The sequence below is a fragment of the Acinonyx jubatus genome, chromosome A2 (assembly GCF_027475565.1).
Source record: "Acinonyx jubatus isolate Ajub_Pintada_27869175 chromosome A2, VMU_Ajub_asm_v1.0, whole genome shotgun sequence".
NCBI lineage: Eukaryota > Metazoa > Chordata > Mammalia > Carnivora > Felidae > Acinonyx > Acinonyx jubatus.
This window is the reverse complement of record NC_069383.1, coordinates 86,262,303-86,289,651: the sequence shown is the minus strand read 5'-3', so window position 1 is coordinate 86,289,651 and position 27,349 is coordinate 86,262,303. Positions and strand designations below refer to the sequence as shown.

Sequence of the window (27,349 nt, the reverse complement as noted above, 5' to 3'; positions counted from 1 at the left end):
ATATACATATATAAATGCTCACAAGCACATATACATACATATATGTAATATATGTATATAAGAGCTTGTTTATACATGTATACAAACTTATACATGTATATATGTTTATAGGAGTGTACATATGTATATAATATACATTATATGTAATATAAGTAATATATGTACACAGAATTAATATATGTATATATATGATATATATAGACACATATATATGATATATACCTCCAGCACAGACTTCCCTTTCAAATTTTAGACTCATATATGTTTTTAAATTTTTTAAGTTTATTTAATTTGAGAGAGAGCGAGTGGAGTAGGAGCAGAGAGAGAAGGAGAGACATAGAATCCGAAGCAGGCTCCAGGCTCTGAGCCATCAGCTCAGAGCCTGATGGGGAGCTCAAACTCATGAACCACAAGATCATGACATGAACTGAAACCAAGAGTGGGAAGCTTAACCGACTAAGTCACACAGGTGCCCCTAGACTCATATCATTAAAAATTCTTGCTCTAAAAAATAACTCCTTGCTCCACCTTAAACCTTCCCCATGTCACTTAACAACAATTTCATGTTTACAGTTGCTTAGTCCAGAAGGCTTGGAGTCATCTGTTACATATTTAATTGTATTCTCCTCCCACCCCCAAATTCACATATTGAAGTCCCAATCCCTAGAACCTCCTTATTTGGAAATAGGGTTGTTCCAAATGTAATTAGCTAAGATGAAATCATGAAGATTGGCCCTAATCCAATATGAATGATGTCCTTGATAAAAAGGGGACATTTAGACACAGACACCTGCATACAAGAGAGTGCCATGTTAACATGAAGATAGCCATCTGCAAGCCATGAGGAGAGACCTGGACCATATCCTTCCCTCATATTAAAGGCAGCAACCTCAGAAAGAACCAACCCTGTGGACACCTTGATCTTGAGATTTTAGTCTCCAGAACTGTAGGACAACACATTTCTGTTGTTTAAGCCCCTGCGTTTGTGGTGCTCTGTTAAAGCAGACCCAGCAAACTAGTGTGTTATCTTGGACTCTTCTCTCTCACCCCCACATGCATTCTGTCAGGAAGTCCAGTGACTGTTACTTCAGAACCACCTAGGATCTGACCACTCCTTGCTCCCTCCACAGCTGCCACCCCAGCCCAGGTCACCATCCTCTCTTGCTTGCATTATTGTGACGACCTCCTAATTGGTGTCTCTGCTTTCACTCCTGCCCCCCTGCAAGTCTTCTTTCACCCAGTATCTATTTAAAATTTTTTTAACGTTTATTTATTTTTGAGACAGAGAGAGACAGAGCATGAACGGGGGAGGGGCAGAGAGAGAGGGAGACACAGAATCGGAAGCAGGCTCCAGGCTCTGAGCTATCAGCCCAGAGCCCAACACGGGGCTCGAACTCACGGACTGCGAGATCGTGACCTAAGCTGAAGTCAGACACCCAACCGACTGAGCAACTCAGGCGCCCCTCACCCAGTATCTAGAGTGTGGCTTTTCAAACCCAAGTCAATGTCCTTCCTCTTCTCAAATACCTGGCGAGGCATCCTATTCATTCAATAAAAGAAACATCTTGGAAGGACTTTTAAGACCCTATGTAATCTGTCTTCTCCCCCAACTGCCCTTCAGGCATTAATTCCTACTGCTCTCCCACTTACCAAGTCTATTCTAGTCACACTGGTTTCCTTGCTGTTCTTTCAACACATGAGCTCTTGCGTCAGGGTATTTGCTACTGGACACTGGCCATTTTCCTTGCCTGGAATAGTCCTTCTGCAGCTATCTGTATGGCTAACTTCCTCCCCTCCTTTGAGAGTTTCCTCACATGCCCCCATGATGAATGAGTAGATAAAAAGGTATCAGCTAAAATGCTCTTAAGATATCTACATCACTCCCTGTTAATTTCAGTACTCTCCAAAAGTTCTTGTTTCTTTGAAAATCTCAAAATAGAAAATATGGGTAGGATGAAAAATTTTAATGGAGAAGACAAAGCTTTCCTAGTTTTACATGAGAAAGTCCCTATGAGAAGGGCAGTGATTGCTGGTTATGCTTTCCCTTTATCCTTTGTCTGTTTGTAAATCCAAGGATTCTCCTGTTGGTATTATCTTTGGGTGGCCACTTCTCCTACTGATTTATGTATCCCCAAATGCATGTAGCCATGGGTTATGACACTGTGTAGGAAGCCAAGCACAGAACAACGACAGCTATGCTGGGAAGGAAGGCTAGGGTTGTAGCCAATCTCAGCCTGAAACCCAAATGCCCAGAAACCAACAACCCTGAACATAGAGTGAGAGACAGAGCCAGGTGAAGGCCAAGATTCAGATTTATATTTTCAGATATGAGAGTTAAACAAAAGAATAAGAGAGCTTGCAATAGAAGCTTTTGCCTCTGTGCCTCCCCTGTTCTTCACTTCCAGCCTCAGTTGTTTTATTAGGCTCACCTTGTACCCTCTGCCCAAGTCAATGTCCTTCCTCTTCTCAAACACCTGGTGAGGCATCCTACCCACTCATTAAAAGAAAAACCTTGGAAGGAACTTCAAGACCCTATGTAATCTGTCTTCTCCCCCAACTGCCCTTCTGGCATTAATTCCTACTGGTCTGCCACTTACCAAGTCTGTTCCGGGCACACTGGTTTCCTTTCTGTTCTTTCAACACATGAGCTCTTGCCTTGGGGTGTCTGGCACTGGCCATTTTGGCACTGATTATGACGACTTCCTAATTGGTCTCTCTGCTTTCACTTCTGCCTCCTACAAGTCTACTCTCAACCCAGCATCTAGAGTGATCCTCATATTGTCCCTTTCTCCCATTCACCAGATTAGCTTTTATGCATCCTTTGAGGCTTTGTTCAATCACAACCTTCTTTCTCTAGGAAGCTCTCACTGACCCCCTCCTTTTCCCCCAACTCAAGCTAGGTTATGATCCTTCCTGTTTGTTCTTTTATTATTGTACTTTCACTAAGCATTCTCTACATATTCAGTGGTTTGCTTATTTGTCTGCTGTCCTCCCCATCATGGCCTCCTTGATGGCCAGGATGGTGCCTTATTTATCTGTGTATTTGTTATCCTCAGCACATAATACAGTAAGTACCTTGCATGTAGTAGGAGTAGGACTTTGATCAACGTTTAATGAACAAGTGAATGAATGAACGAAATAAATGGCAGCCAATTTCAGGGTGTGGCCAGCCAGATGCTTCAGGTGGAAGCTCAAGAAGTCTGTTAGGAAGCTGAGAAGTTAGCAACTTGCCAGAGCAAAGTCTGATAGTCTTTTCTTGGTAAGGGGGGAATTTCACATTGCTTTAGATTTAGGGGAAGAAAAGAGCTTAGGAAAATATGAAATACTACAGTGAAAGTATTTTTTCATCAATTATTTTTTAGTCACTACACCCAAGTCAACAAAAATGAAAAGGGACAGCATCCCAGAAATGTTCAAATGACTCAACACAATAATAATGGTTTATCAGTAGTTCTTGTACTGTTAAGTCTCTCTGGGACCCATGGATCTTAAAGGTAGGCTGTGCAAACTGCAAACAGGAAGATTCCAAGGTCATTTCAGTTCTCTCTAGGCTACATAAATTACAGACTCCCCTTCTAGAAAGGCAAAGATCATGGAAGGTTTTACTTGTTCACCTCTGGGGATTGTGGTGGAGGTGGGAGAAAGACACAGAGGCATGTCCAGGAATGAATGTACTGGCCAAATGGAAAGGAGATTGCATAAGCAAAGTAAGAGTGGAAAGGGATTTCTCTTTCTTTCTCTCTCTCCTGCAGCAGAAGGCAGTGGGATGGTGAAAGGAGCCCCAAGCTGGACTTGGGACACCTGGGATCTAGTCCTTGCTGTGCCACTACCCTCTTGTGCAACTCTGATAGGTTACTTAGCTTTTCTGCCTCAGTTCCTTTATCTGTAGAATGGCTAGTTTGGGCTGGATGATCTCTGAGATCCTTTTCAGCTTGAGAATTTTGTGTTTCTGTATAGAAGTCTGGTCCTTGGCACAGAGCTGAGAGTGGAGGTACAGATTTGCTAGGTTACCAATAAGGGGCAATTGGAACAATAAGAGTTGTGTGACCAGCTAAACCAGTAATGAATAAGCAGACTATGTACCAAAATGAATTGTCAACAGTTAATTCAAAATTATGATTCATTTACATTTGTTTGATTCCATTTTCCCTTATTCTGTATTTTAATGGATGGTGATAATAATTGCTATCATTTGTTTGGGTACCGACTTGGTGCTAGGTGTTGAGGTAAGTGTTTTACATTTATTATCTGATTTAATCTTTATACATAACTGTATGAGGTAGGTATCATTATTCCCATTTTAGAGATGTGAAAACTGAAAAATCATGTGCTGGTAAACATTTAACAACTGGCAGGAAGCAGAGAAAGCCCTGATTTGCAATGGTTGCTGATTTCCATGGTGTAAATACTCTCACCATGACCTATTTCAACTTGCCAATGAGAAGTCACTGAAGAAAGAGTTATGTAATGTTATGTAACTGTTATGTAATGCTTTCGCTGTATACATCCAACACACACAAATATCCTCAAGAGCATACGAAATGGTAACATGTAATAACATAATTAGGAATTGATGAATTGGAATATTCACTACCTTTGTTAATAGAACTTATTTAATTTTAATTTTAAGTTTATATGACTTAATTTTTAATATGACTGTCTTTAACAATAGGCTTGCAGAGTTCCTACAAATTTAACAACTTGCACTTGCAAACTAGTATAAACTGGCCCCACACACTATTGAAAATGGTGCTAAGATAAAGTAACTTGCCTAAGGTCACACAAAAAGTGTCCGGGCCAAAATGATAACCTTGATCTGACTAATCCTGAATACCAGGCTCTATACAACTAGACTATCATTTGTAAAACTGTGAAGTGCTATATACTGCATACAGTAAAAAAGAAAAAAAAAGTTGCACTTTTTTTCTATTTGAAAAAAATATTTTGTGGTCTTAAATGTCATTAATATGAAGGGGTTCTAGTGGAAAATCAGTCATGAATCAGAAAAACCACAGTGCAATTTCTGCTTTTCTCAGTCAGGTCTTGTGCCTCAGTTTCCCTGTTAAAGGAATGCTTTATGACCTTTCTGAATTATACTTTGAACTGTGTTGAACAGGAAAATCATTTTACATATCTTGTAGACAGGGCTCATCTAAATTTAAATGGTTGTTACGAGTTTGAATATAACTTTATGTTAGCCATATTGAAAATAAAAAATAAAGAAATATAACAAACATCTACTGTTAACGTCCATAGCTTAATGCAATCTCTTTGTAGGCAAAATGTATAAGGATGTTTATTACATTAAGCAGTAACAAATGAAACATCTGGCAACAATTTTTAGATCTTGAAGAATCAGATGACAAAATGATGAGCCTTAGGGGACTAAGATCATGTTTCGCACTCCTAAAAAAAGGTTTGGAAAAAACTTTAGGGCTTTCTGAAAAACCATCCTTCTTTCAGTTTCTTCTCTGCTCCCTCTCTTAGGATGTGACTTACATACAGAATTTCATCAACTCTTCACAAAACTCTACTTGGGTCTTGGGCCCCCAGTGAAGCCTATGGTTACAATGGTAGCTATAAAACCACCATCTAGCTCAATAAGTCTAGACAAATCAAGTAGCTCTGTGGATCATTGTGTTGTAATAAAAAGTATTATGGTTGTGATTCTCTTGGTTAAAAGGGAGATGAAGCTCCATTTATCGTACAGGAGTTGCTGTGAGCAATTTGGCCATTGGGTGAGGAAAAGAAGAAGATGGTGTACGCTAAACAAGAATGATGAAGTGTAAGAAGGGTCAAGCCTACTTCGGCAGGTCACAGCTCACAGTCATTGTGCAGTGAGTGCACGGAGTTGGCATGCATGCCTTCCTGGCATCTGGAGGCTTCACTAATCTTGTATTCTAATTCCCCACTCACGTCGGAAAATGAAACTTTCTTTTTTATGTTTGGCATTTCAATGTTTTTAGATAAATACAGCAATCTTTAACAAATGACCATATTGATTATTACCCTTCCCCCGCCTTAGAACTATTAATTCTCATTTACATTCTACAACAGTTTATTCAACAACGACTTGGTCTACTAACAGTTGTAGTATCATACTCAGTGCCAAGCACTTGTGTGGTACTGTGAAGGGCATGGTGGAGAAAATTCTGTCTGTGTTCCTGGGCAGGAATGGTAAACATGTGTACACATAATTATTATACAAGGGAGAGGATACGAAATTCAAATTTAAGGCTATACTGTTCGGTGCTCTGAGATCCAAGAGGAAGAAACAGTTCTACCTGAAGTGGTCAGGGAGGGCTACCTAGGAGAAGCACATTAGCAAACATAGAGGAGGGGATAGCCATGAAGAATATATAGACTGGAAAGTAAAGCATCATCTAAGCAGTTATAACGAGGCCTCTCTTCTTGTCATCACAGAGGACACAATATATAAAAGCCTGTCAGGCCCTTTTAGCACAGACCCTGGGAACTGTTGCTATTTTAGAAGTTTGTGGCACATTTGAATGGAATAAAACAAAGTGTTCCATGTTTTGGGGAAAAATCTTTGTCTTTCTCTCCAAAAATTCATTCTACTTGCTAAGCCAGGCTTCTCTGAGGTCACCAGGAGGTCATGAAGGATATATGGATATGACTAAAGTCATTACATTACCCATTAGTCATGGGTTACAGTGTTGTTCAAATGAGAGAAACAGCTGGAAATGGTACAGGAACACAACTTGGGCAATGTCTACCTAAGATGGATATTTCTAGCTGTCGTAGAGGCTCTGGCCCTATATACATCTCCTTTCTGTGTTGCTGAGCTAACTGGTTCAGTGTTTTAAAGAAGTGGAAAGTGGAAGCTTAGTAATATGTTATTCTCCCTGAGATAAGTTCCTTCCTTCTTTTTACCACCTTGCAGCAGCAAAGCGGGATGTGAGCTAGTCCTTGGTGCTCAACGCTTTGGTCTTCATTTCGTGTGGCTCACTGACAACTCATTTCCTCCTCAGACAGCTCTGTCCTGTCCTGCTCATGGGTTCAGACCCACCCAGAGGCAGCTGGAGAGGATTTCCTATGATCACCAAAGCTTCTCTGCCCCCATTAGCAGCAGTAGCTGTCTGCTGGGACTTGCGATTATGATGGCATCGGTGTGGCCAGCTCCCCCAATTTCCTAACCAACGGGGGTTTGACAGCAAAGAGCAGGGTAGCAGGGCTCCAGTTGGTATCAAAACTGAAGTCCAAATCACCTCGCAAGGAAACACAGTGAGATTAGATCCCAAGTTTTGTAAGAATATTAAACACACGATACACATGTATCAGCTGTGGCAAAGCCTGGTGTTTTAACATGGTAAAATATTTTTTTCCCCTTCGAGGGGGATTGTTACTTTCAGGCTTATATTCCCATTATTTCAGTGAAGAGAAAGGACAAGTTAATAGTTGGTTGGCCTAAAAGACTGTGGCGAGAATATTTGAGTCATAAAGTATTAGCCAAGCATCTTTTTGGACATTCTAAAATAAACTGTGTAGAGAACTAAGCATTTCATGCCAGGACAAAACTAAAAAGCTCTTCTTAGAGGTTTCCCCCACCCCTTTTCTGGACACAGTCTTATTGGTTGATAGCACCAAGCGTTTGGCTGTGCTGCAAGGAATCACTCAGCTGTGGCTGATTACTGCTATAATTTTTTCCCTTGTTCAGAAAATCTTGTCATAAATATGTTTCCAAGACAGCAAGAGAGAAAAGGTTTTTTTTATTTTTTTATTTTTTTTATCTTGTGTTTTAGGGGAAGCCATTATTGGAAATAATAGTGCTAGGGTAATAGACCAGGGCTGAGAGAAAGGGGAGAAATTTAGAAGTGTTGTAAAAAACAACTATTCCCATAAGAGACTCTTAAAAACTGAGAACAAACTGAGAGCTGATGGGGGTGGGAGGGAGGGGAGGGTGGGTGATGGGCACTGAGGAGGGCACCTGTTGGGATGAGCACTGGGTGTTGTATGGAAACCAATTTGACAATAAATTTCATATTAAAAAAACCCAACTATTCCCATCCCCGGAATTGTGGGTCAGATGGGGAGAGGTGGCCTCTAGCCTTCACTCTGCCATAGATGATGTGACTCAAGACCATTCATTCATTCATTCATTCAGCACTTATGGAGCACTCACTCTGTCTGACACTGTCCAGCACTGGGGACATTGGGGACATGAAGAACAGATAAAGAACCTGTTCTCAAATCACACTACTTCTCTGAATACTATTTCTTTATGTTTGCAATGTGAGGGATGCACTAGAATGATCTCTCAAGCTCCTCTATCTCTAGGTCACGAATCTGTACTTCTCTGTGGGAACACAATGCACCCAGAAGAACACTAATAAGAAAACTGGTATCTAGTATTTCATGCCGGACATTGTGCTAACTGACCACTTTTACATACACACTACCCCATTTTGTTTTCCCAAGTATCTCCTAAAACAGATGTTATTAGTAATTATAATTAATGAACCATTACATTATCAATTACCATTATTATATCAATATTAATTAGAATTATTAATAATATACCCATATGATAATGCCCACTTTACAGATGGGAAGACTAGGTGTCAGAGAGGTTGAGTTGCCTTGTGTTACAAGTGACAAAGAAACAGAGCCGGATTCCAACCCAGCTCTGCTGATTCTAAGCCCAACATTCTTCCCTCCTCTGATCTCCAGATTTTTAATGTTCATTCATCTCCCCTGGACCTTTCTGTGGGAATACTTATGGAAACTTATTCAAGAATCCATGACAGTACAATACAAAATATCTCACTCTTGCCTTATGGGTCTTCCATTAGCTTTCCCTCCCTCCTTACCTTTTCCTATTCATCCCAGGGGTGACCTTGCCACTTCATCCAAGTCCAGTGCTCCCCCTGCTTTCCTTTCACTTTTGTGCTTTACCTTCGACTTGGAATTGTTTTTGGTTTTGTCTGTAGCCAAATTCTGTACTCTTTCCTAGACGTTATTTGTCTTACTCCTAAATTTAATTCATTTAGCCACAGATAGTTGTCCAACACAGTAAGAAGTTAAAAAAGAGTGTAAGATCATCCCCTTGGGGGAATTAAGACACGCAGGTTATAGGAAAGAGTTATGGCTAAAATAAAGAGTTTTAGGCTTATAAGGGAAAGAGAAGGAAAGTAGCTGGAGTCATTGGAACTTGAGACATAGTTAAGGCTTGAATAGATGAAAAGAGAAAGAGGCAAAGGGAGGTACAAGGTCAGACAAAGAACAGAGAGGTCCACTGAGTACTGGAGAAGTAAGATGTCTTTCTGGCTGGAGCAGCTAGGTCTAAAGAACTATGGCATGTGGGGTGGGACAGTTGAAATGGATGTTATTGTTGAAGAATGTTCATCAGAAGGAACATTGGATTAAGAGTTTGAACATCTGTGTTCTTGTTCTGTCAATTTATAATCTGGAGAAAACTGATCAAGGAACCTGATACTTTGTTTCCTTATCTCCTGGAGGCTACCTCAGTCTATAAGAGAAGTCCAAGATCCTTATGAGATAGCCTGTCTCTTCTGCTATTCCCACCTCCAGGCATTTTGTAATATGTCATCACATGTGAGGAGTCACTTATGAGCTGTGACTTCCATAACATGGTACAATCACATTCACTCTATGAGAACTCTAACAGGGCTGAAAACACTTTCTCACACAGCTACACAAGTTAAATAATACTCATTCACATGCATTTAAAAATGGAATGTTTCCCCTCCTAATTTAGTTATTTAACTTTAAGAAACTGAAATTCCTTTATTAAGTATTTTGGATCAGAACTTTAAGGGCTTGAGGGTTTCTGTTTTAACTTAGCAATGTGAAGCAACAATAAAATCTTAAAGCTTTCTTTTTCGTTATGCCTCGTTCAGGCACTTAGTGGTGCCAGATAGGGTGGATAATCTCAAAGATGCTGATATGGATAAAAATGTGGCCATGCATTGTGCCTGCGTGGCTCAGTTGGTTGAGCATCTGACTCTTGATTTTGGCTCAGGTCATGATCTCACGGTTTGTGAGTTCAAGCCCCATGTCGGCTCTGCACTGACAGCCCAGAGTCTGCTTGGGATTCTCTCTCTCTGCCCCTCCCTAACTTGTGCACTCTCTCTCTCAAAATAAATAAATAAAAACTTAAAAAAAATAAAAACATGGGAAAATGAAAAATAATGTTGGCAAAGATGTGGAGAAGTGGGAACACTATTAGATTGCTGGTTGGAACGTAAAATGGTGCAATCACTGTAAAAAACATTTTGGTGGTTCCTTAAAACAGTTAAACAGAATTACCATAGGGTCCAGCAATTCCACTCCTACATATATACCCAAAAGAATTGAAAACTGGTACTCAAACAAATAGATGCACATATATGTTCATAGCAGCACTGTTCAAAATATCCAAAAGATGGAAACAGCTCAAATATCCATCAATAGATGGATGGATGAACAAAATGCCGTATATTCATTCAATAGAATATTATTCAGCCATAAAAATGAATAAGGTACTGATACATGCTACACCATGGATGAACCTCAAAAACATTACGCTAAGTGAAAGAGAGAAGACACAAAAGGCCATATACTATATGATTCTACTTCTGTGAAATATTTAGAATAGGTAAATCCACAGAGACAGAACCCAGAATAATGATTGCTGGGGGCTAGGAGAAGGGGAGTATAAGGAGCAACTGCTTAATAGATTCAGTTTCCTTTTAGGGTGATAAAAATATTTTGGAACCATATAGAGGTTGTGGTTGCATAAGATCATGAATGGTTAAGGGCCCATTTAAGTGATTAATTTTACGTTATGTGAATTTTGCCTCAATAAAACAATTAAACAATAAGTTAACTAGACCAATTGTGATGATCATTGCATAATATACATATAAGAAATTAAATAGTAAGGAAATCAAGACTAGATTCTTTACCTCTTATGTCTGTCATATTTTATGGTTCCAATTTTAAAATATAGTAGCAACATCATGACATACCTTTGCTTACGACTTCATTCGGGTTTTATTAGCTGTCATGCTAATGAGTTCTACCATCATTTTCACCTACTTTGTACGATTCAGATTTCAGTCCAAGGCTTCAGGAACATTGCAAACAGCTGCACTGGAATTATGCATCTGACCATCAACGACATGCCAACTCTGACGGACAACTGTATAAAAGTAGGTAGTTGCAAAGTACATTTTCTTCTCAGTCCCAATTAATGCACACATTTTCTAGTGGCCTGAATTGTTGAGAAATATGAATGGGATTTTCAAGTTAGCTGTTTTTAGAGTAAGAAAATCATCTTAAAACTTATACACGCACATACAGTTGAACATTTGAATCCATACATGCCCTAATACACTTTGTTTCACAATTGGAATATTTTTGTCTCAAAGATACTATAGCCTAAGCATAAATGTTGACTTTAGTGCTACATGTCAGACTTCTAAATGTAGTGATTTTTTTGTCAGCATTTCATTTTCTCATGTTTTCCCATACCTTTGTAACATGATTTAATTCTGATTTCTCTGCAGTACTCAAATGTGAATGTACTAAAATATATTGAATAAAAATCCCATTGTCTTTGAAATTAGGAAAATGTAATGGTTAATATGTCTGCTTCTGAAAGTATGGAGAAAAACAAATAACCTCATTACTTTGCTAAGCTTGTTCTATACACTGTGGTAAATTTTATCATCTTTTCTTCTTCTAAAGGCTTTAGTTGAAAGGTGCCCTCGTATTACATCAATAGTTTTCATCGGCGCTCCACATATCTCTGATTGTGCTTTTAAAGCTCTTTCTACGTGTAACCTCAGAAAGATCCGATTTGAAGGTCTGTGATATTAAAAATGGGGTTCAGCATTAATGTTTACTTTTACTCTTGTGGCATTACAAATACAATACTTGTTTTCTGGTTTTTTTAAACAGGAAATAAAAGGATTACTGATGTGTGCTTCAAATTTATAGATAAGAATTATCCAAATATCAGTCACATTTACATGGCAGACTGCAAGAGATTAACAGATAGTAGCCTTAAGTCACTTTCACCTTTGAAGCAACTAACTGTGTTGAATTTGGCAAATTGTATAAGGTAATGAGTCATTCAGTTAAATGTTGTTTAAGAAATACTGATTATTAGAATGTGCGAGACTCTCTCCTCAAGGTGCTCATTGGTTAGTAGAATAAACATGAAAGGCAGGAGCCCAAGTGCAGGGAAGTACAGAGTTCTGTGGTAACACAATTAAGGGGCACTGACCCCAGGCTGGTTATACGGAAAGGCAAGGAGACTGTCAGGATAATTGGAATCATGGTCCCTTATAAGATTAAATGAATTCACGGGAACACTTAAGGGCTATTTTTCCTAGTGAGGGTTCTCATGGCTAGTTCATTTAACAGGTCTTTTCCCAAATGGAGTTCGTTAGTTGCTTAGGAGGAACCAACCTTACTGAAGGGTTTCTTCTTGAGTACTGATGAGATTTCTCCTCTGTGTGGATCCGCTAACACATGGACAGAAGAAGACAAGTTCTTAACGAAACCCTTTCTTCAGTTGGGCATTGGGCTTCTCCCTTGGTATTCTCAGGTGGGCAAGGGTCCAATTCTTGTTGGAACCTCTTCCCTAGTGGATCTCAAGCTTTTGTCTGTGTACATTTTTTATGATCTTATAGGGCCACAGGCTGGCAAAACAGTAGTTGACTAGGAAGTCGGTTAATATTTGGGAGAACATAGGACTACTCAGAGTAATAAGTTAAACTACAAAAATCTTGACCCATGATCCCTATTATTAAAATGGGAAGTCACCACGGGTGAGGGAAGGAACTGGATTTGAAATGGGGAAAAATGTGGATTAGGAAATCCAGGTGTCTAGTGAATAGCCCAGCAAGGAACTGAGGCCTCCTGCCAACAGCCACGTGAGTTAGCTTGGATAGACCTTCCAGCCTTAGTCAAGCCTTCAAATGACTGAATTCCCAGTGGAATCTTTATTGCAAGCTCATGAAAGACCCTAGGATAGAACCATACAGCTAGTCTACTCCCAAATTCCCAAGACCCAGAAACTGGGAGAGAATAAATGTTTAAGGCACAAAGTTTGGGTTTATTAGGTACATAGTGATACAGAACACACACACACACACACACACACACACACACACACACACAGAGTATCCTATCTGTATTAATATGTGAAATAAAATTGAGTTTCATCCTCATACTTCACTCAGGCTTCTGCAGGTTAACTACTTTTAAAATAAATGGAGGTTTTCTACTTCTAGCAGTATAGTTAACAAAACATTTCAAAGGACTCTTTGCCACAATTTAGATCCTTGATGAGACATCCTTTACACTGCTGAGAGTAAGAGAAAGATCCAATATCCAATATCCTGATTCTGTACCATCCTCTCAACGAATGCTCTCTTGGGATTCGTTGCTGCTCTGAGCATAAATGTTTATGTCAATGCCGCCACTGAGAGAATCAGCTCTGACCAAGACTCAAGGTAGGGAAGCAGAACCTGAGACTTCCACAGGGGCTAGACCTGGACCTCTTTAAGGCGGACAAAATGGTCTTAGGTAGGTAGCACCCAGGGTCCTGCAAAGAAGTTATCTCGAAGCTTCTCTGGAGGAAAGTATTTTCCATTTAGGCCTCCAGGACTCCTATAGATTAAGAATAAAATATAGGTGCTCACGATTAAAGATTGTTAGATGTACGAAGATATGAGTCACCAGAAACAGCAAAATAAATTTGACCTTCAAATAATTCAGATTATTGGGGTTATCAGACATAGGATATAAGAAATATGTATAAAATGTTTGAGGAAATTAATGAAATCAGAAATATGATCAGGGAAAATATATAATAATAACTAGATTTATTTAAGAAAATAAAACTTTTAGGAATAAAAAGTACAGTGCAGTTATTGAAATAAAGAAACTAAATGGATTGCCAATCAGCAGGTTAGATCTCACTGAGGAGAGAAGTACAGAGACAGAAGATAATCTCTTCCATGACAGCAGAGTGAAAAAAAAAAAAGACGAAAAATATGAAAGAGTGTATCATGGGGTGAAGATATCAGAGTTTCAGAGCAGATTTTTAAAACTTCATCTATAAGAGATAAGCCTAAAAACAGTCAATTTGAGAGTCAGAGAATATACATTTTCCTCAACCACACAACCCTCCTTTTTAAAATGGACTGTGCATGAAGTTTTAAGACAAATTTCGACGATTTTCAAATTATTGGTATCAACAAATTACATTTTCTCACTACAATGCTATTAAATTAGAAATCACTAATGGAAAGATAAATACATAAAAACATATATAGGATTTAAAAATAAAAATTCCAGGGTATCAGAATCATCTGAGGAGCTGAATAAAACTACACATACCTAAGCCCTACCACAGAGCTACTAAACCTGAATATTTAGGAATGGAACCCAGCTTGTGCTGCTTTTGATGCACAGCCAGGTTTGGGACTAAATACATTAACCAATTAACTTGTACCATTACCTGTATAATCCTTTTCTGTTGATTTTTGATGCCTCCTGGATTATAATAGAAAATTATATATACATATATACATACATATACACATACTTACACATATATACGTACATACACACATATATGAGTTGATGTAGATAGGTGTGCACAGATTAAAAAAAATCCTTCTCACAAAGATGTACCTCACAAATTTAAGAAAAAAATAAAATGGTGTTTTTAAAACTGAAAAAAAAAAAGGTGTGTATATGTATATGTTTTCAGACTACCTTTTCTGTTCCATTCATTTATCCATCCTCTATCTAATCTTGCACAGTATTTTATCTATAAAATGGGGTAAATAATAGTATATACTCAAGATTGTTGTAAGGATCAAATATGTTAACTCACGTAATATGTTTAGAATAGTGTCTGGTGTATAATATGCATTCAATAAATGTTATCTGTTATTATTGCTTTATAATATGTTTTAATGTCTAAGGGAATTAGACTTTCCTTATTAAGTTAATTTGATTTAACATATGGATTGTGTTCCTATTTTAAAAGCTTTTATATATCTGTGGTTATTGCTGTTCTAATTTATTTTTCTCTCTTTCTCAAGAATCCTCTTTATTTAAAGATTGAATCCTAGTTCTCTGTTTTCAATCTCATTTATTTCTAATCCTTTATCCTTCTGCATTTCAAAGGAACTTTTCAAATATGCCTTCTACTTATTAATTTCATTTTCTAAAAGGGTCAATTTTGGTTTTGATGACTTAAATTAGGTTACTGAATTTTTAGTTTTTACCAGCTGTTTTTCTTTTGTTTGTTAATTTGAATATAGTTGACATACAATATTACATTAGTTTCAGGTATACAACTTAATAATTTGACACGTTTATACATTATGCTATGTTCACTATCTGTATGAAACTATCATCTGTCCCAATATATCACTATTACAATATCATTAACTGTATTCCTTATGCTGTACCTTTCATTCCTGTGACTGATTTATTCCATAACTGGAAGCCTGTATCTCCTACACCTCTTTACCTGTTCTGCTTATCCTCCTACCCCTCTACCCTCTGGAGACCATGAGTTTATTCTCTGTTTTTATAGGTCTGATTCATCTTTTTGCTTTTTATTCATTTTTTAAAAAGATTTCACTATGATCTGAATCCTATGGTTTTGGAATTTCTCAGTCTGACTTGTTTCACCTAGCATAATACCCTCTAGGTCCATCCATGTTGTCTCAAATGGCATGATCTCATCTTTTTTCATCTAATGATGGACCCTTATATTGCTTCCATATCTTGGCTATTGTCAATAATGCTGCAATAAACATGGGGTAGATACATTTTTTTGAATTAGTGTTTTCATTTTCTTTGGGTAAATATCCAGTAGTGGAATTGATGGATCTTATGGTAGTTCTAGTTTTAATTTTTTGAAGAACCTCCATACTGTTTTCCACAGTAGTTGCACCAATTTACATTCCCACCAACAGTGCACAAATGTTCCCTTTTCTCTACATCCTCACCAATACTCATTATTTCTTGTCTTTTTGATACTAGACATTCTGACTAGTGTGGGGGTGATATCTCATTGTGGTTTTGATTTGCATTTCTCTGATGATTAGTGATTTTGAGCATCTTTTCATGTATCTGTTGGCCAACAGTATGTCTTTTTTGGAAAAGTGTCTATTCGGTTCCTCTGCCCATTTTTTAATCAGACTATTTTTTTTTTTTTTGGTGTTGACTTGTATAAGTTCTTTATATATTTTGGATATTAACCCCTTATCAGATATATAATTTGCAAATATCTTCTCCCATTCAGTAAGTTTGCTTTTTTGTTTTGTTGGCTACTTTTGCTGTGCTAAACCTTTTCATTTCAATGTAGTCCCCTAATAGTTTATTTTTGCTTTTGTTTCACTTGCCTTAGAAGAGATATCTAGAAAAACACTGCTATGTTTGCCATCTGTTCTTATCTCAGGTGGCCACCTTTTCATCTCAGATTGTATTTTAGAATATCTTTATTTTGGCTACAGTCAGGTCACCCTTATTAATTCTTACTGCTTCTTTACACTGCTTAATTTGTTCTAATGTTTTTGTATCTTCTTTTTCAAATCATTTTCAGAGATATGCTTTCTTAAGTCTTACAAATCCCATGATGAATTTGTTTTCTTGTTAGTAAAAATATCTCTCAATGAATACTCCAGCCCTGGTGTTTGCCAACAGATAAGTTGATCAGTTGTGTTTGCACTGATCCCATCCCCTCCCATTCCCCCATCCACCCACTCACTCACCAGGCCCTTTACTGCATTCCCAGGTGCTGCCACAGTCTCCCTTTCATATTATAGATGGAAGGTGAGTTTATGGGCACAGGAGGCACTTAATGTGGCCCATTCAACTCAAACAGGCCCATTCACCTTCTGCCTGTACTGCTCAGTTTTTCATAAATCTGATCAAATAGAGGGTATGAAAGATGTCAGCAGTCCACATATATTGTTTCCAAGGCTTTTCCCATCTGTACACCCACCTGTAGGATTGTTGTATGTGAAAGCTACCTCTTAGGATGCAATGTGCAATTTCCTGTTGTATTTATTTACTGGAATGCTTTTTAGAAGAAACCGGTGGTCTCCAAATGGAATCATAAATAAAGCTCCCAATGGAAGACAGGGAATGGATGGGCCAAATAGACTTCCAGCCATTTATAAAGCATGGTTCAGGGAGGGGGCAGGGAATGGTAGGGACACAAAGGCATCTCTGATTAGGGATAGACAATGTAGGGAGACTGAGGTCAAGATCTTCTTCTAGGTTTTCTGTACTTCAGAAAAAATCCAAAGGTCACTTGTTGGCTTTCCAGTCCAGCTAACTTGACCTTGTATTTAGTGAAAATTCCTCTAAGATTCTGGCAGTAGCTTGACTGTTAGTCTTGGTTCTACTCTCCTAAGTTTTGGTGTTTTTCTTGTGCAGGAGTTTGCATTGGGACCGCTTAACTCAATCACATTTTAAACCAAGAAAAAGATTTCAAGAACCATCTGTCTTATTAATAATTACAATTATGTCACCTAATTAAATGAAAAATGAACAGAAGAGCATTTTTATTAATATTTCTCCCATTACTATCATTTATACCTTTTCTATTAGACTAAAAGTTGTATTCTCAAATTTGGTTTTAAAACACTGGCACAATCAATACCAATATAAGGATATTACCATGTTATTTTAGAATGCATTGAATGTAGTAACTATTACTTAAGTAGTATTCTATATATTTCATATAAAATCATATTTAAAGCTTTTCTTACTCTTTCCTACAGAATTGGTGATATGGGAGTAAAGCAATTTCTTGATGGTCCTGTGAGCATAAGGATAAGAGAGCTAAATTTAAGTAACTGTATCCACCTGGGTGATGCCTCTATTATGAAACTATCAGAGTGGTATGATAAAACAATAATATTTTACATCATATCATTAGTAATTGTATATTTGCTAATAGGAGAGCTTAGAGATAGACCTTCAGAGCCATTTGGGAAATATCAAGAGGCCAAGAAGCTGGTCCAATACTCAGTGAAATAAAAGAAAAGACACTGGAGTCATAGATTAAACTAGTTTTTTGATAATATATGAGTGGTTTCTTATTAATTTCATATTAGAGAAAGTTTCAGATGGAATCATTAATGAAGTTATCACTATCTAGACATGAGTGATTTCTCTGTGCTTTTCAAGGATATTACCTCTGTGTAAACCTTTGCTCCAGGCTTTGGAAATGCTCCAGCATTTCCCAAGAGATGTTCTAGATGGTGGGTTTATTCTTGATTCTCCCTACTTGTCAGAGACCTTGTGTACTTGAAAGGGTCGAGCCCAATTCCTGTGGCAAACTTGTAAGGGATAAATGAGAAACTTAACCTTGCACTTTTAGGGGTCATTCATCATACTTACATGACAATTTTTTGCATGCAAGTGATATGTTTTTTTCTCACTAGAAATTACAGTATGAAATGAAACCACAGAAAGACTGTCTTATATAATAACCCCCCTCCCTCTCATCCTATTTTGTAATGCCAAATTATTTTCCACTTTTAAACCTACTTCTATTTTTTTTTAATTTTTTAATATTTGTTTATTTTTGAGAAAGAGAGACAGAGTGAGAGTGGGGAAGGGACAGAGAGAAAGGGAGACACAGAATCTGAAGCAGGCTCCAGGTTCTGAGCTGTCAGCACAGAGCCCGATGCGGGGCTCAAACTCACAAACTGTGAGATCATGACCTGAGCCGAAGTCGGACGCTTAACTGAGTGAGCCACCCAGGTGCTTCTTAAGCCTATTTTGATTTTGAGAAAAAGAAAGTCTTTGTTTCAATACCATTTGCTTTCCTTAGACAGTTTTGATATAAAGAAATGGCTACCAATACTGTAATTAAAAGCTAAAATTAATTCTTCATGCTGCTTTCTTCCAGCTGCCCTAATTTAAACTACTTGAGTTTGAGAAATTGTGAACATTTGACTGACCTAGCAATTGAATATGTTGTAAACATCTTTTCCTTGGTATCAGTAGATCTCTCTGGAACAAACATCTCTAATGAGGTAAAGAAAATTTTCAAAATAGTTCAATGGCTTTTATTGTTTTCAGTAGTATAACAATGGAGAGAACATCAATTATTTTTATTTCCTAAGTTATTAGATTATAAAAGGCCAGTTTAGGAATACTGTTTCTGTAATAGTGATAGATGAAGTTATTTATAAACTAAGGGTCTTGTTTCTCTGCTTACAAAATGGAAAATTCAGTATTTTGAGCAAAGTCCTGACAGATTGGAATGTTAAACGACAGATCTGAAATCTGTTTCATTATAGAAATGTGGCAATGTGGATGTAATATATTCCAGTTGGCTTATATATGTTTTTCTGGTGGACTGAACATTCTGTAAAACTATGTGAATGCCTTGAAACCTCACTCTTTAGTTCAAAACTGAAATCTAGAAACGGCCTCATCAAATATACAAAAGAATACATTTTAAGGAACTCATTTCCTGCAAGAGGCTGATGCTACTCCTCAGAGTTGAAACTCAATTCACACTTATCTATCACTGCGGCACTGCCCCACTTACTAATCAAAAGGAAGATAAACTTGGAGAGATTGCCATGTTTCTGAAAGACTTCAATGGGCTGTAGTTAGATAAGAAATGCATTGGCTTCTCTTGAAAATCAGTGCATTGGGAGGGATATAGGAAGACAACAGAGTTGAGGATCTCTACCCCATCTGCTTGCTAAATCCCTGTTCATCCCTCATGCTCATCAAATCACCTAGGAGTCCTTCTCTGAAAAGCCCTACCTTACAGGCAAGTACAAGAACTACTTCTCTATGTGGATCTCTTGCCCCAGTACATCCTTTAACATGACCCATTTCTCTCCATTTCTTACTGCATTACTGATATCTGTGTTGTGTCCATTCTTCCTCAACATTTAGTGGGCTCTGTTTATTGGTCTATGTTCTTTCCTTTCTTTATCTAAGAGTGAATTTAGATTCAGCCTCCATCCTGCTAGATGGTCTCCTCTCCCCTTCCTTGGTAGTGTCATCTATGTGTGGTACGAGAGTGGGGTAGGGGCAGTTACATGTAGTCAACTCATTTTGGTGGTGACAAGCCTGATTTTTACAACGTTGTTTTCTGTCCAAGCTGGAATCCACTGGGATGTCCGTAGGCTCATTTGGTTTTTGGTTTCCTGTTTAGTTAGATCCCTGATGTGTCTTCCTTGGTCAGCTCCAAAGCCCCTTTAGGTCTGCAGGCTCCTTTGTCATGTGTGCCTTCCTCTGGACCCCTCTGGGTCATGCTGGGGCATGGGGACTCTGTGAGGCTGTCTTAGGTCCATAGTCCTAGACATCCCCTGCAGACATTTTCCTGTTCTCACATCTGGGTGTATTTGCCGCAGACCCATGCCTCACCCTACTCTCACTCTGCTGCAGTGGCTGACTCATGTCCACCAGCTTCTAGTTGGGTTTGGTGCTTGTCAGGCATTTGTGAGCAACTGGAGGGTAAGAAGAGGGAAAAGACCAGAGTTTTCCTCCACCTTTCTTTGCATCATCAGCAGCAGCTGCATTTCCTTCATGATCTTCTCCCTCCAGTGAGATCTTCTGTGGTCCCAGCTTCCCTGGGTGACCTTGGCTCCAGCCTCCAATAACACCGTTTCTTCTCATTGGCCTTCCAGCACAGGGGGAGTAGTGGCTTCCTGCTCCTGCTCACATCTCTAGATTGTGTCATTATCCCATTTCACTTCTCAGTTTCTTTACCACATATCTAGCCAGTTCCCTATCACAATTAAATTTCCTCAGTTTTAAATACAGTTTCTGTTTTCTTCTTTAGATTGTAGCTGACACAACAAGCAGCCCAGGAAAAACTCGGATGCCTTGTTGCTTTTCACAACCCTTCCAGGGACAGGTGGGATGGGTTCCCATTTGCTTAGATCCCCAAACCTATCAGGTTGGGGGTTCCAACCTTCTCTCCAACTGAATAGAGTCCAGGGAGGTCTAGAACAGTGCCCTGTGTGGGGCATCCCCCAGCACTCATTCTTTGCTTCCCTCTAGCTCCCCCTTCCCTTGCTCTTCCCCTCCTCCTCTCCCTTCCTCGGCCTTGTTCTCTCCCTTGTTCTCTCTCTTTTTAGCTCTTCTTCTTTTCTCATGACATAGACTATCTAATTTGGGGATGGGAAAAAAATGTTCCAACTCCATTACATGGTTTGAAAAATATTATGTCTCAAGTCTTTCATGGTTTATGTAAAGCTTAAAGGCCTGGCATATCTTTTTTCCTCCTGTGTTCTGTGAAAACCTTTCCCTGACACATACAAGTAGAATGCCCAGCTGCTGTTAGAAGGGTCACAAGGTAACAAAAGGTGGAGGATCAAAGCACATTACGAAACACATCATGATATCGTTCCACCACAGCACTCCTTGCAAGCCTGAATGATGAACATTTGTTGAACAAAAGCAGTGAAGCTTGGAAGGTTTATCCTAGTTTTTAGCATTTGGAGAAAACTCAGTTTTTATTTTCAAAGACCATAAATTGAAGTTCTATCTGCTGAGGACAAGTTAAAAACTTAAGAATATAGCCTCAAGTCCCATTCACTGTTGTTGTTTTGCTTGTAAGGAAGGTATACAATATGAGAGAGCTGTAAATGGATATCTGTGGGGGAGAATGCTAGTTATATTCTGCTAAAACATTTAAAAAGAAGTCTTCTGAAGGTTGTTGCTTTCTTCCTCCAAATTGGTTAAACTCTGATCTAGAAGGTAAATGGTTAAAAAAATAATAAAAATAAAAAATATGATGACTAACTTGAATATAAATTTTAAAAAATAAAAAATAAATAAAAGGCAAATGGTCAACACTGTAGTACTACAACAGCTGTGGTAGCTAATCTCAAATAGTAAAAATAAAATGAGTCAGCCCAGATGTCAGTTTGGGCAGCTAAACTCCAGTCTGGATTGTAGGTCTGATGAAGTGCAAATACGACTAGAAACTTAACATTTAGGATTTAAACTCTGGAATGTTACAGATATTCACCAGAGATCAAATGTGACCAATTATACCTTTTGAAAAAAAAAAAGAAAGCTTCTTACGTTTTCTAATAATTCTGTTCACTCTCAATTTTTTTTCAATAATGAGTTTTCAGTTAGAATCGCACCACTCATTTAGTTAACAAATCTTTATTCTGAGTACTTTGTAGTCAGTATTGGGATGCTGGAATGAACAAGACAAACATGGCTCTTCAGGCATGGGACAAGTGGTTATAAACTGTGATGGGTATGGGAGACAACCTCCCTCAGAAAGTCAGAGAAGACCTTTTCTAAGAGAGAAAGAAGGGGTATGTGCTGAGCCAAAGAAACAGCCTGAACGAAGACACAGAGGTTTAAAAGTATGGTGGCATCAAGGATATCTGCACATTGGGTATGACTTGACCATGAGGAGAGTGATAAGAGATGATGCCTAGGAGACAGGCAAGGACCAGGTCACGAGGGGCCCAGAAGCCATACTGAGGAATTTGTTCTTTGCCCTTTTGGCAATGGAAAGATATTTAGGACTGTCAATTAGACTGTAACAAGGTCAGACGGACATGGTTTAAAGATGACTGTACCTGCTGGATAGACAAGGGAATAATAGATGAACGAGAGACTAATTATAAAGCAGTAATCCAGTTATGAGTGTCTGCATTAAGGCTAGAGCTAGGGGAGATGACAGTAGGGCTGGAGCAAAATCTGCAGATTTGAGAGACACTGAGGAAAATGAATCATCAGGAAATAGAAATAGACTGAGTATGGGGGTAAAGAAGGAAGGGAGGCAATCAGGGATGATGCCAGATTTTTGGCTTGAGCATCTGTTTAAATGGTGGCATCCCTTACTGAGCTGTGTCCTTTCCACAGTGCAAGGAGCAGGGCTGCTGTTTGGTTTGAGTCACCTGGAAGACAGCTTTAGAGAAATGTAGAGCTCAGGAAATAAGCAGAGAAATCGCTGAAATTCACTCCTTAGAGACAGAAGAGCTTTTTAGGTTTGCAAAGTGTGAAGGCGTGTTACACTCTGAAAGTCATGGAAACTCGTGAGGAAGTTAATCAGCGAAAGCAAAAGTAGAGATATTTAGAAATTTAGAAATATGCTTGAGTGAGAGAGCTAGCTTAAATGGGGGAAGCAAAGAGGAGAACACAGTTATTTAAAGCTGTATACATTTCTTATAATAATTAGAAAATAGTGAAAAATGTATCATCCAGGAATAAATGCTTGTATAACAAGTTATCTAGTAAGCACATTTTAGAGAATGAGGAAATATGTCAATTTTCTTCTTTTAATATAAAGGGGACAGGGTTCACAAGTGAGGGAAATAGCTCACTAATGTGATGGTATCTTAAAGTATCATTGAAAGTCTTTTAATCTCTTATACAGCTTTTCTTAATGTCTCATTAAATGGGATGTTATTCATTCCCTTCCTACCTCAGAGGATTGTTTGAATATGAGGTTATATCTTCATGTATGTGGGGAAAATGTTTTCCTCTAGTTGGGAGAATTATCACTTACTGAAGACCATAGTACCTACAGTTAGGGAAGTTCAATCCATTGCTTAAGTTGCTTTAGTCACTGCCATATTTGCTGTTTAAAGGAGAAATGAGTCAGAGCAATGGTCCAGACAGTGTGCTTAGACAGTGGTTTAATTAAGGCTCTTTCATTTGCCTGATTTTTGAAATTTTTATTTTTTTTTAATTTTAAAGAAAATCTTATTTTTTTTAATTTATTTTGAGAGAAAGAGAGCACGGGGTGGGGCAGAGAGAGAGGGAAAAAGAAAATCCCAAGCAGGCTCTTCATTGTTAGCATGGAGCCCGATATGGGGCTCAAACTCATGAACTGTGAGATCATGACCTGAGCTGAAATCAAGAGTGAGACTTTAACTGACTGAGTCACCCAGGGGCCCCTGATTTTTGAAATTTTTAATTATGAGTACCATATCTTGAGTGCCTATCATGTACGCTATTTCCTAGAGTCCCCTTACTAGGATGTGAGATCCAAGAAGACTGAGACTTTGTTTTGCTCACTGCTGCTTTCCCAGAACCTTGGGGGGTAATAGACACTTGATAAATACTCACTGAATGAAGGAACAAATGCTGGGCTCTAGAGTTACCAAATGGGAATAAGATCTGTTCTCTGCAGTCCAATGTGGAAGGGTAAGTATGAGTAATTTAAACATGGTGTGGCAGGTGTAGTGTTGGAAGAAGAGAGGAAGGGATCTCTTAACTCAGCCTGCTCGACATGCAAGCATGCAAATGCATGCTTGTTCAAGGAACTTTATGCAGCTTCACACTACTAAAATGTACTGTGAAAAGGAGATGTCACTGAGGAATTCATCCTAGGCCAAGGAGCTTGGACTTGAACCAATGGATGAGGAGACAACACTTAGCAGGGAAGTCAGAGTCATAATAGCCTCCCATTTTATTTTATTTATTTTATTTTTAAAAAATTTTTTTTAACGTTTATTTATTTTTGAGACAGAGAGAGACAGAGCGTGAACGGGGGAGGGTCAGAGAGAGGGAGACACAGAATCTGAAACAGGCTCCAGGCTCTGAGCTGTCAGCACAGAGCCCAATGCGGGGCTCGAACTCACGAACTGTGAGATCGTGACCTGAGCCGAAGTCGGATGCTTAACCAACTGAGCCACCAAGGCGCCCCTAGCCTCCCATTTTAGATACATTATTTGTGTTGTTCTCTGGAGGACAGATTGGAGGGGAGAAAGACTAAAGGCAAGGAGTGGAAATAAGATGAATCCATAAAGGGGACTAAAGAAAGAAGGTGAGAAAGGTTGTAAGAGAACCAGGGGAGTGTAACCATGTGTGGAGTATTAAGGGAATATCCAACAGTGTTTAATAAAACACAGAAGGTAAACCAGGAAAGGACCAAAATTTGAAAGAATATTTACTATTAAACAGATCCCTGCCTGTTCTCCTAATATCACCTCATGCCCCTGCTCCCCTCATTTCCTTTCCTCCAGCTCCACTGCCTTTTTTTTCACTCCTCAAACAAGTAAAAAATCTTTCCTACCTCAGGACCTTTATACATGCTGTAACGTCTGCCTGGGATGCTCCTCCTTCTATTTTTCATGTGCCTGGATAGGTAGATGCTGAGAAAATTATCAATGAGGATCATAACAATAGCTAATGCATCTTGGCAAATGGTACCTTTCAAGATTTTTTGAAATAATTTTATAATACACATTGGTCATATTCTCCATAATTATCAGAAAATCACACTTTCCAGTCCAGATCATTCCAAGGAAATATCAATGGGTTTTATATTACTGATGCATTCTCTCTTTAAGAAAACATAAATCACATGGTGACATTAATGTCTCTAGGTGTTTTTCCTAAATAAGCATTCTCTAGTTCCTAATATCCTGTATCTTATTTCTGTCACATTACAGCATAGTTCTCCAGAGAGGTGTTATCTATTTAGATGGCCTCCCAGTAATAATACCTCTTGAATTATTGGTAGCACACAAATTATTTTCATTGAACTTCAAAAAAAAATTGATTGAATATTGGCATGCACATTCCATGTTAATTTTAATTGTATATGTTATAAAGTTTACATTGTATTATGATATAAATACTTCTTATGTCTATCCCTTTGCCTCCTCTCCATCTCTGCTGCCACTGCTGGAGTTCAAGCACTATTTCTCCTTACTAACCTCTCTTGTCTTAAATATCACTGTTTTCAAATCTGTTCTCCACTCGACTGCAGTGTGATCCTTCAGCATGCAAATTGGAGCCTAATGCTTCCTGGAGCATATTCTGCAGGAGTTCCATACTGCTTACAGTTTAAAGTCTAAACAATTAGTGTAAAGGTCCAAACTCTTCCTGAGATTGTTGCTGCCCACCTCTACCATTTCACTTCCCCCATTTTCCCACTTTTCATCTTCGGCTCCACAGACACAGAGCTGACTCTCCTATAGCTCCTTGAACGTGTCACGCTCCCCTTGCCTTCCCATCTCTGCAAGTTATTCCCTGTGTCTGAAATACCCTCTCCCCTTGTCCACCTAGTAAATTCCTGCTTATCCCTCAAGTTTCAACTGTGTGTAGCTCTCCTGGAACTCCTAAGCAGACTTAGGATTTCTCTGTCTTGTTTCTACCATATTTCACAATGGCCCCAGTAAAGCCATTAACTCATTATACTTTAATATTTGTTGCACACTTGTCTCCCTACAACACTGTAAACTTCTTGATGGTAAGGCCTGGATCATCCCATCTTTGGGAAGCCTAGCATAATGCCTAGTTCATAAGAGGCACGTAAAATATTTGATTTGTGAGTCAGGGAGTGAGTGAATGAATGAATCTCATACCATTTCCTTCCTTTCAACCAAACACTTACGGCTTCTTCAATCCACATTTTCTCAGCTATTCTCCAAGCTGGAGTAGGAGTGCTTACAGCTGAATGTCTTCATCTGATGATACACTTTCAAGAGACCACCCATCTGCATGGAACACACACATAAATAAGGCCTGAGGCTCAGTGAAGCAAAACCTCTAAAGCAGGAAACACATCAAATCGCTTGGGATTCGATAAATAGAAAGAATGGGAGTTAAAAGGAAGCAGGGAAACTCAGAGGCAGATGCGTTTGCCTTGGATTTTCAAAGGCACATAACAAGAATTCTGCCCTGGTTATACTCTTCCATATGGAGCTGGACCTCTTTTGAGTCCTTTCCAGGCCCATCTCCTAGCTACTGGCTTTATAGGAATCTGTTGCTACCACCAGTAGCAATAGTGGCTTTCCTTACAGAGGTTACAGGCATTTGTCTCCTGTATCTGGCAAAATGCCTACTAGAAAAATTGCAAAAAGAAGTGAACAATTTAAGTTTGTCACTTCCCTCAAGGAGAGTCATTGGTGCCAGAACTCTCCTCTTGACCTCCATCAGGTAGGAGGCAAGGAGTCTCAAGGCCAGTTGCTCTATTTCTAGGTAACATAGATGCTGATTTTCTTTCTCTCCATAAATATATAGAGGACCTATTTCTGTGTGTTGACCAAAGCCTGTTTTCCTTTAGACCTGTAGGTCAGTAAATTAGATCAGAGTGGTTACTACATTAAAAAATATGATAACAAAATTCATACTAACAATCAAGTAAGTAGAAATAAATAAAAATCATTGAAAAAAAGAAAGTTTTAACTGCATAAAATTTTAACTGCTAGCCGTAGTATAAAAGGGAAAATCACTTGTGAGGTTAAAATACATTCTGAAGGACTTTGTACAAGATAGTGTTTTCAGTGATTTCAGAAAGAGGATGTGTGCTGACAGCTCAGAGCCTGGAGCCTGCTTGGGATTCTGTGTCTCCCTCTCTCTGCCCCTTCCTGCTTATGCTCTG

General features: G+C 38.6%; 2 protein-coding genes across 5 annotated transcripts in view; one reads left to right on the top strand and one right to left on the bottom strand.

Annotated features, from left to right (window-relative positions):
• The window catches only part of FBXL13 (F-box and leucine rich repeat protein 13), a 208,570-nt gene that overhangs the window by 137,254 nt on the left and 43,967 nt on the right, over positions 1-27,349 (top strand). For 3 of the 4 annotated variants that reach the window (XM_053218586.1, XM_053218585.1, XM_015069740.3), the window contains 5 exons: positions 11,076-11,174; positions 11,713-11,830; positions 11,926-12,088; positions 17,790-17,909; positions 18,926-19,052. In XM_053218586.1, coding sequence (XP_053074561.1) covers positions 11,076-11,174; positions 11,713-11,830; positions 11,926-12,088; positions 17,790-17,909; positions 18,926-19,052 — 627 coding nt within the window. The remainder of the gene's footprint in view (positions 1-11,075; positions 11,175-11,712; positions 11,831-11,925; positions 12,089-17,789; positions 17,910-18,925; positions 19,053-27,349) is intronic. The other variant, XM_053218587.1, reaches the window with a different exon arrangement.
• The window catches only part of FAM185A (family with sequence similarity 185 member A), a 149,748-nt gene continuing 123,169 nt past the window's right edge, over positions 771-27,349 (bottom strand). Inside the window, exons 13-14 of the transcript XR_008296894.1 lie at positions 26,331-26,462; positions 771-12,494 (exon numbers count right to left, since the gene is read on the bottom strand). The gene's annotated coding sequence lies outside the window, so the exon portion shown is untranslated. The remainder of the gene's footprint in view (positions 12,495-26,330; positions 26,463-27,349) is intronic.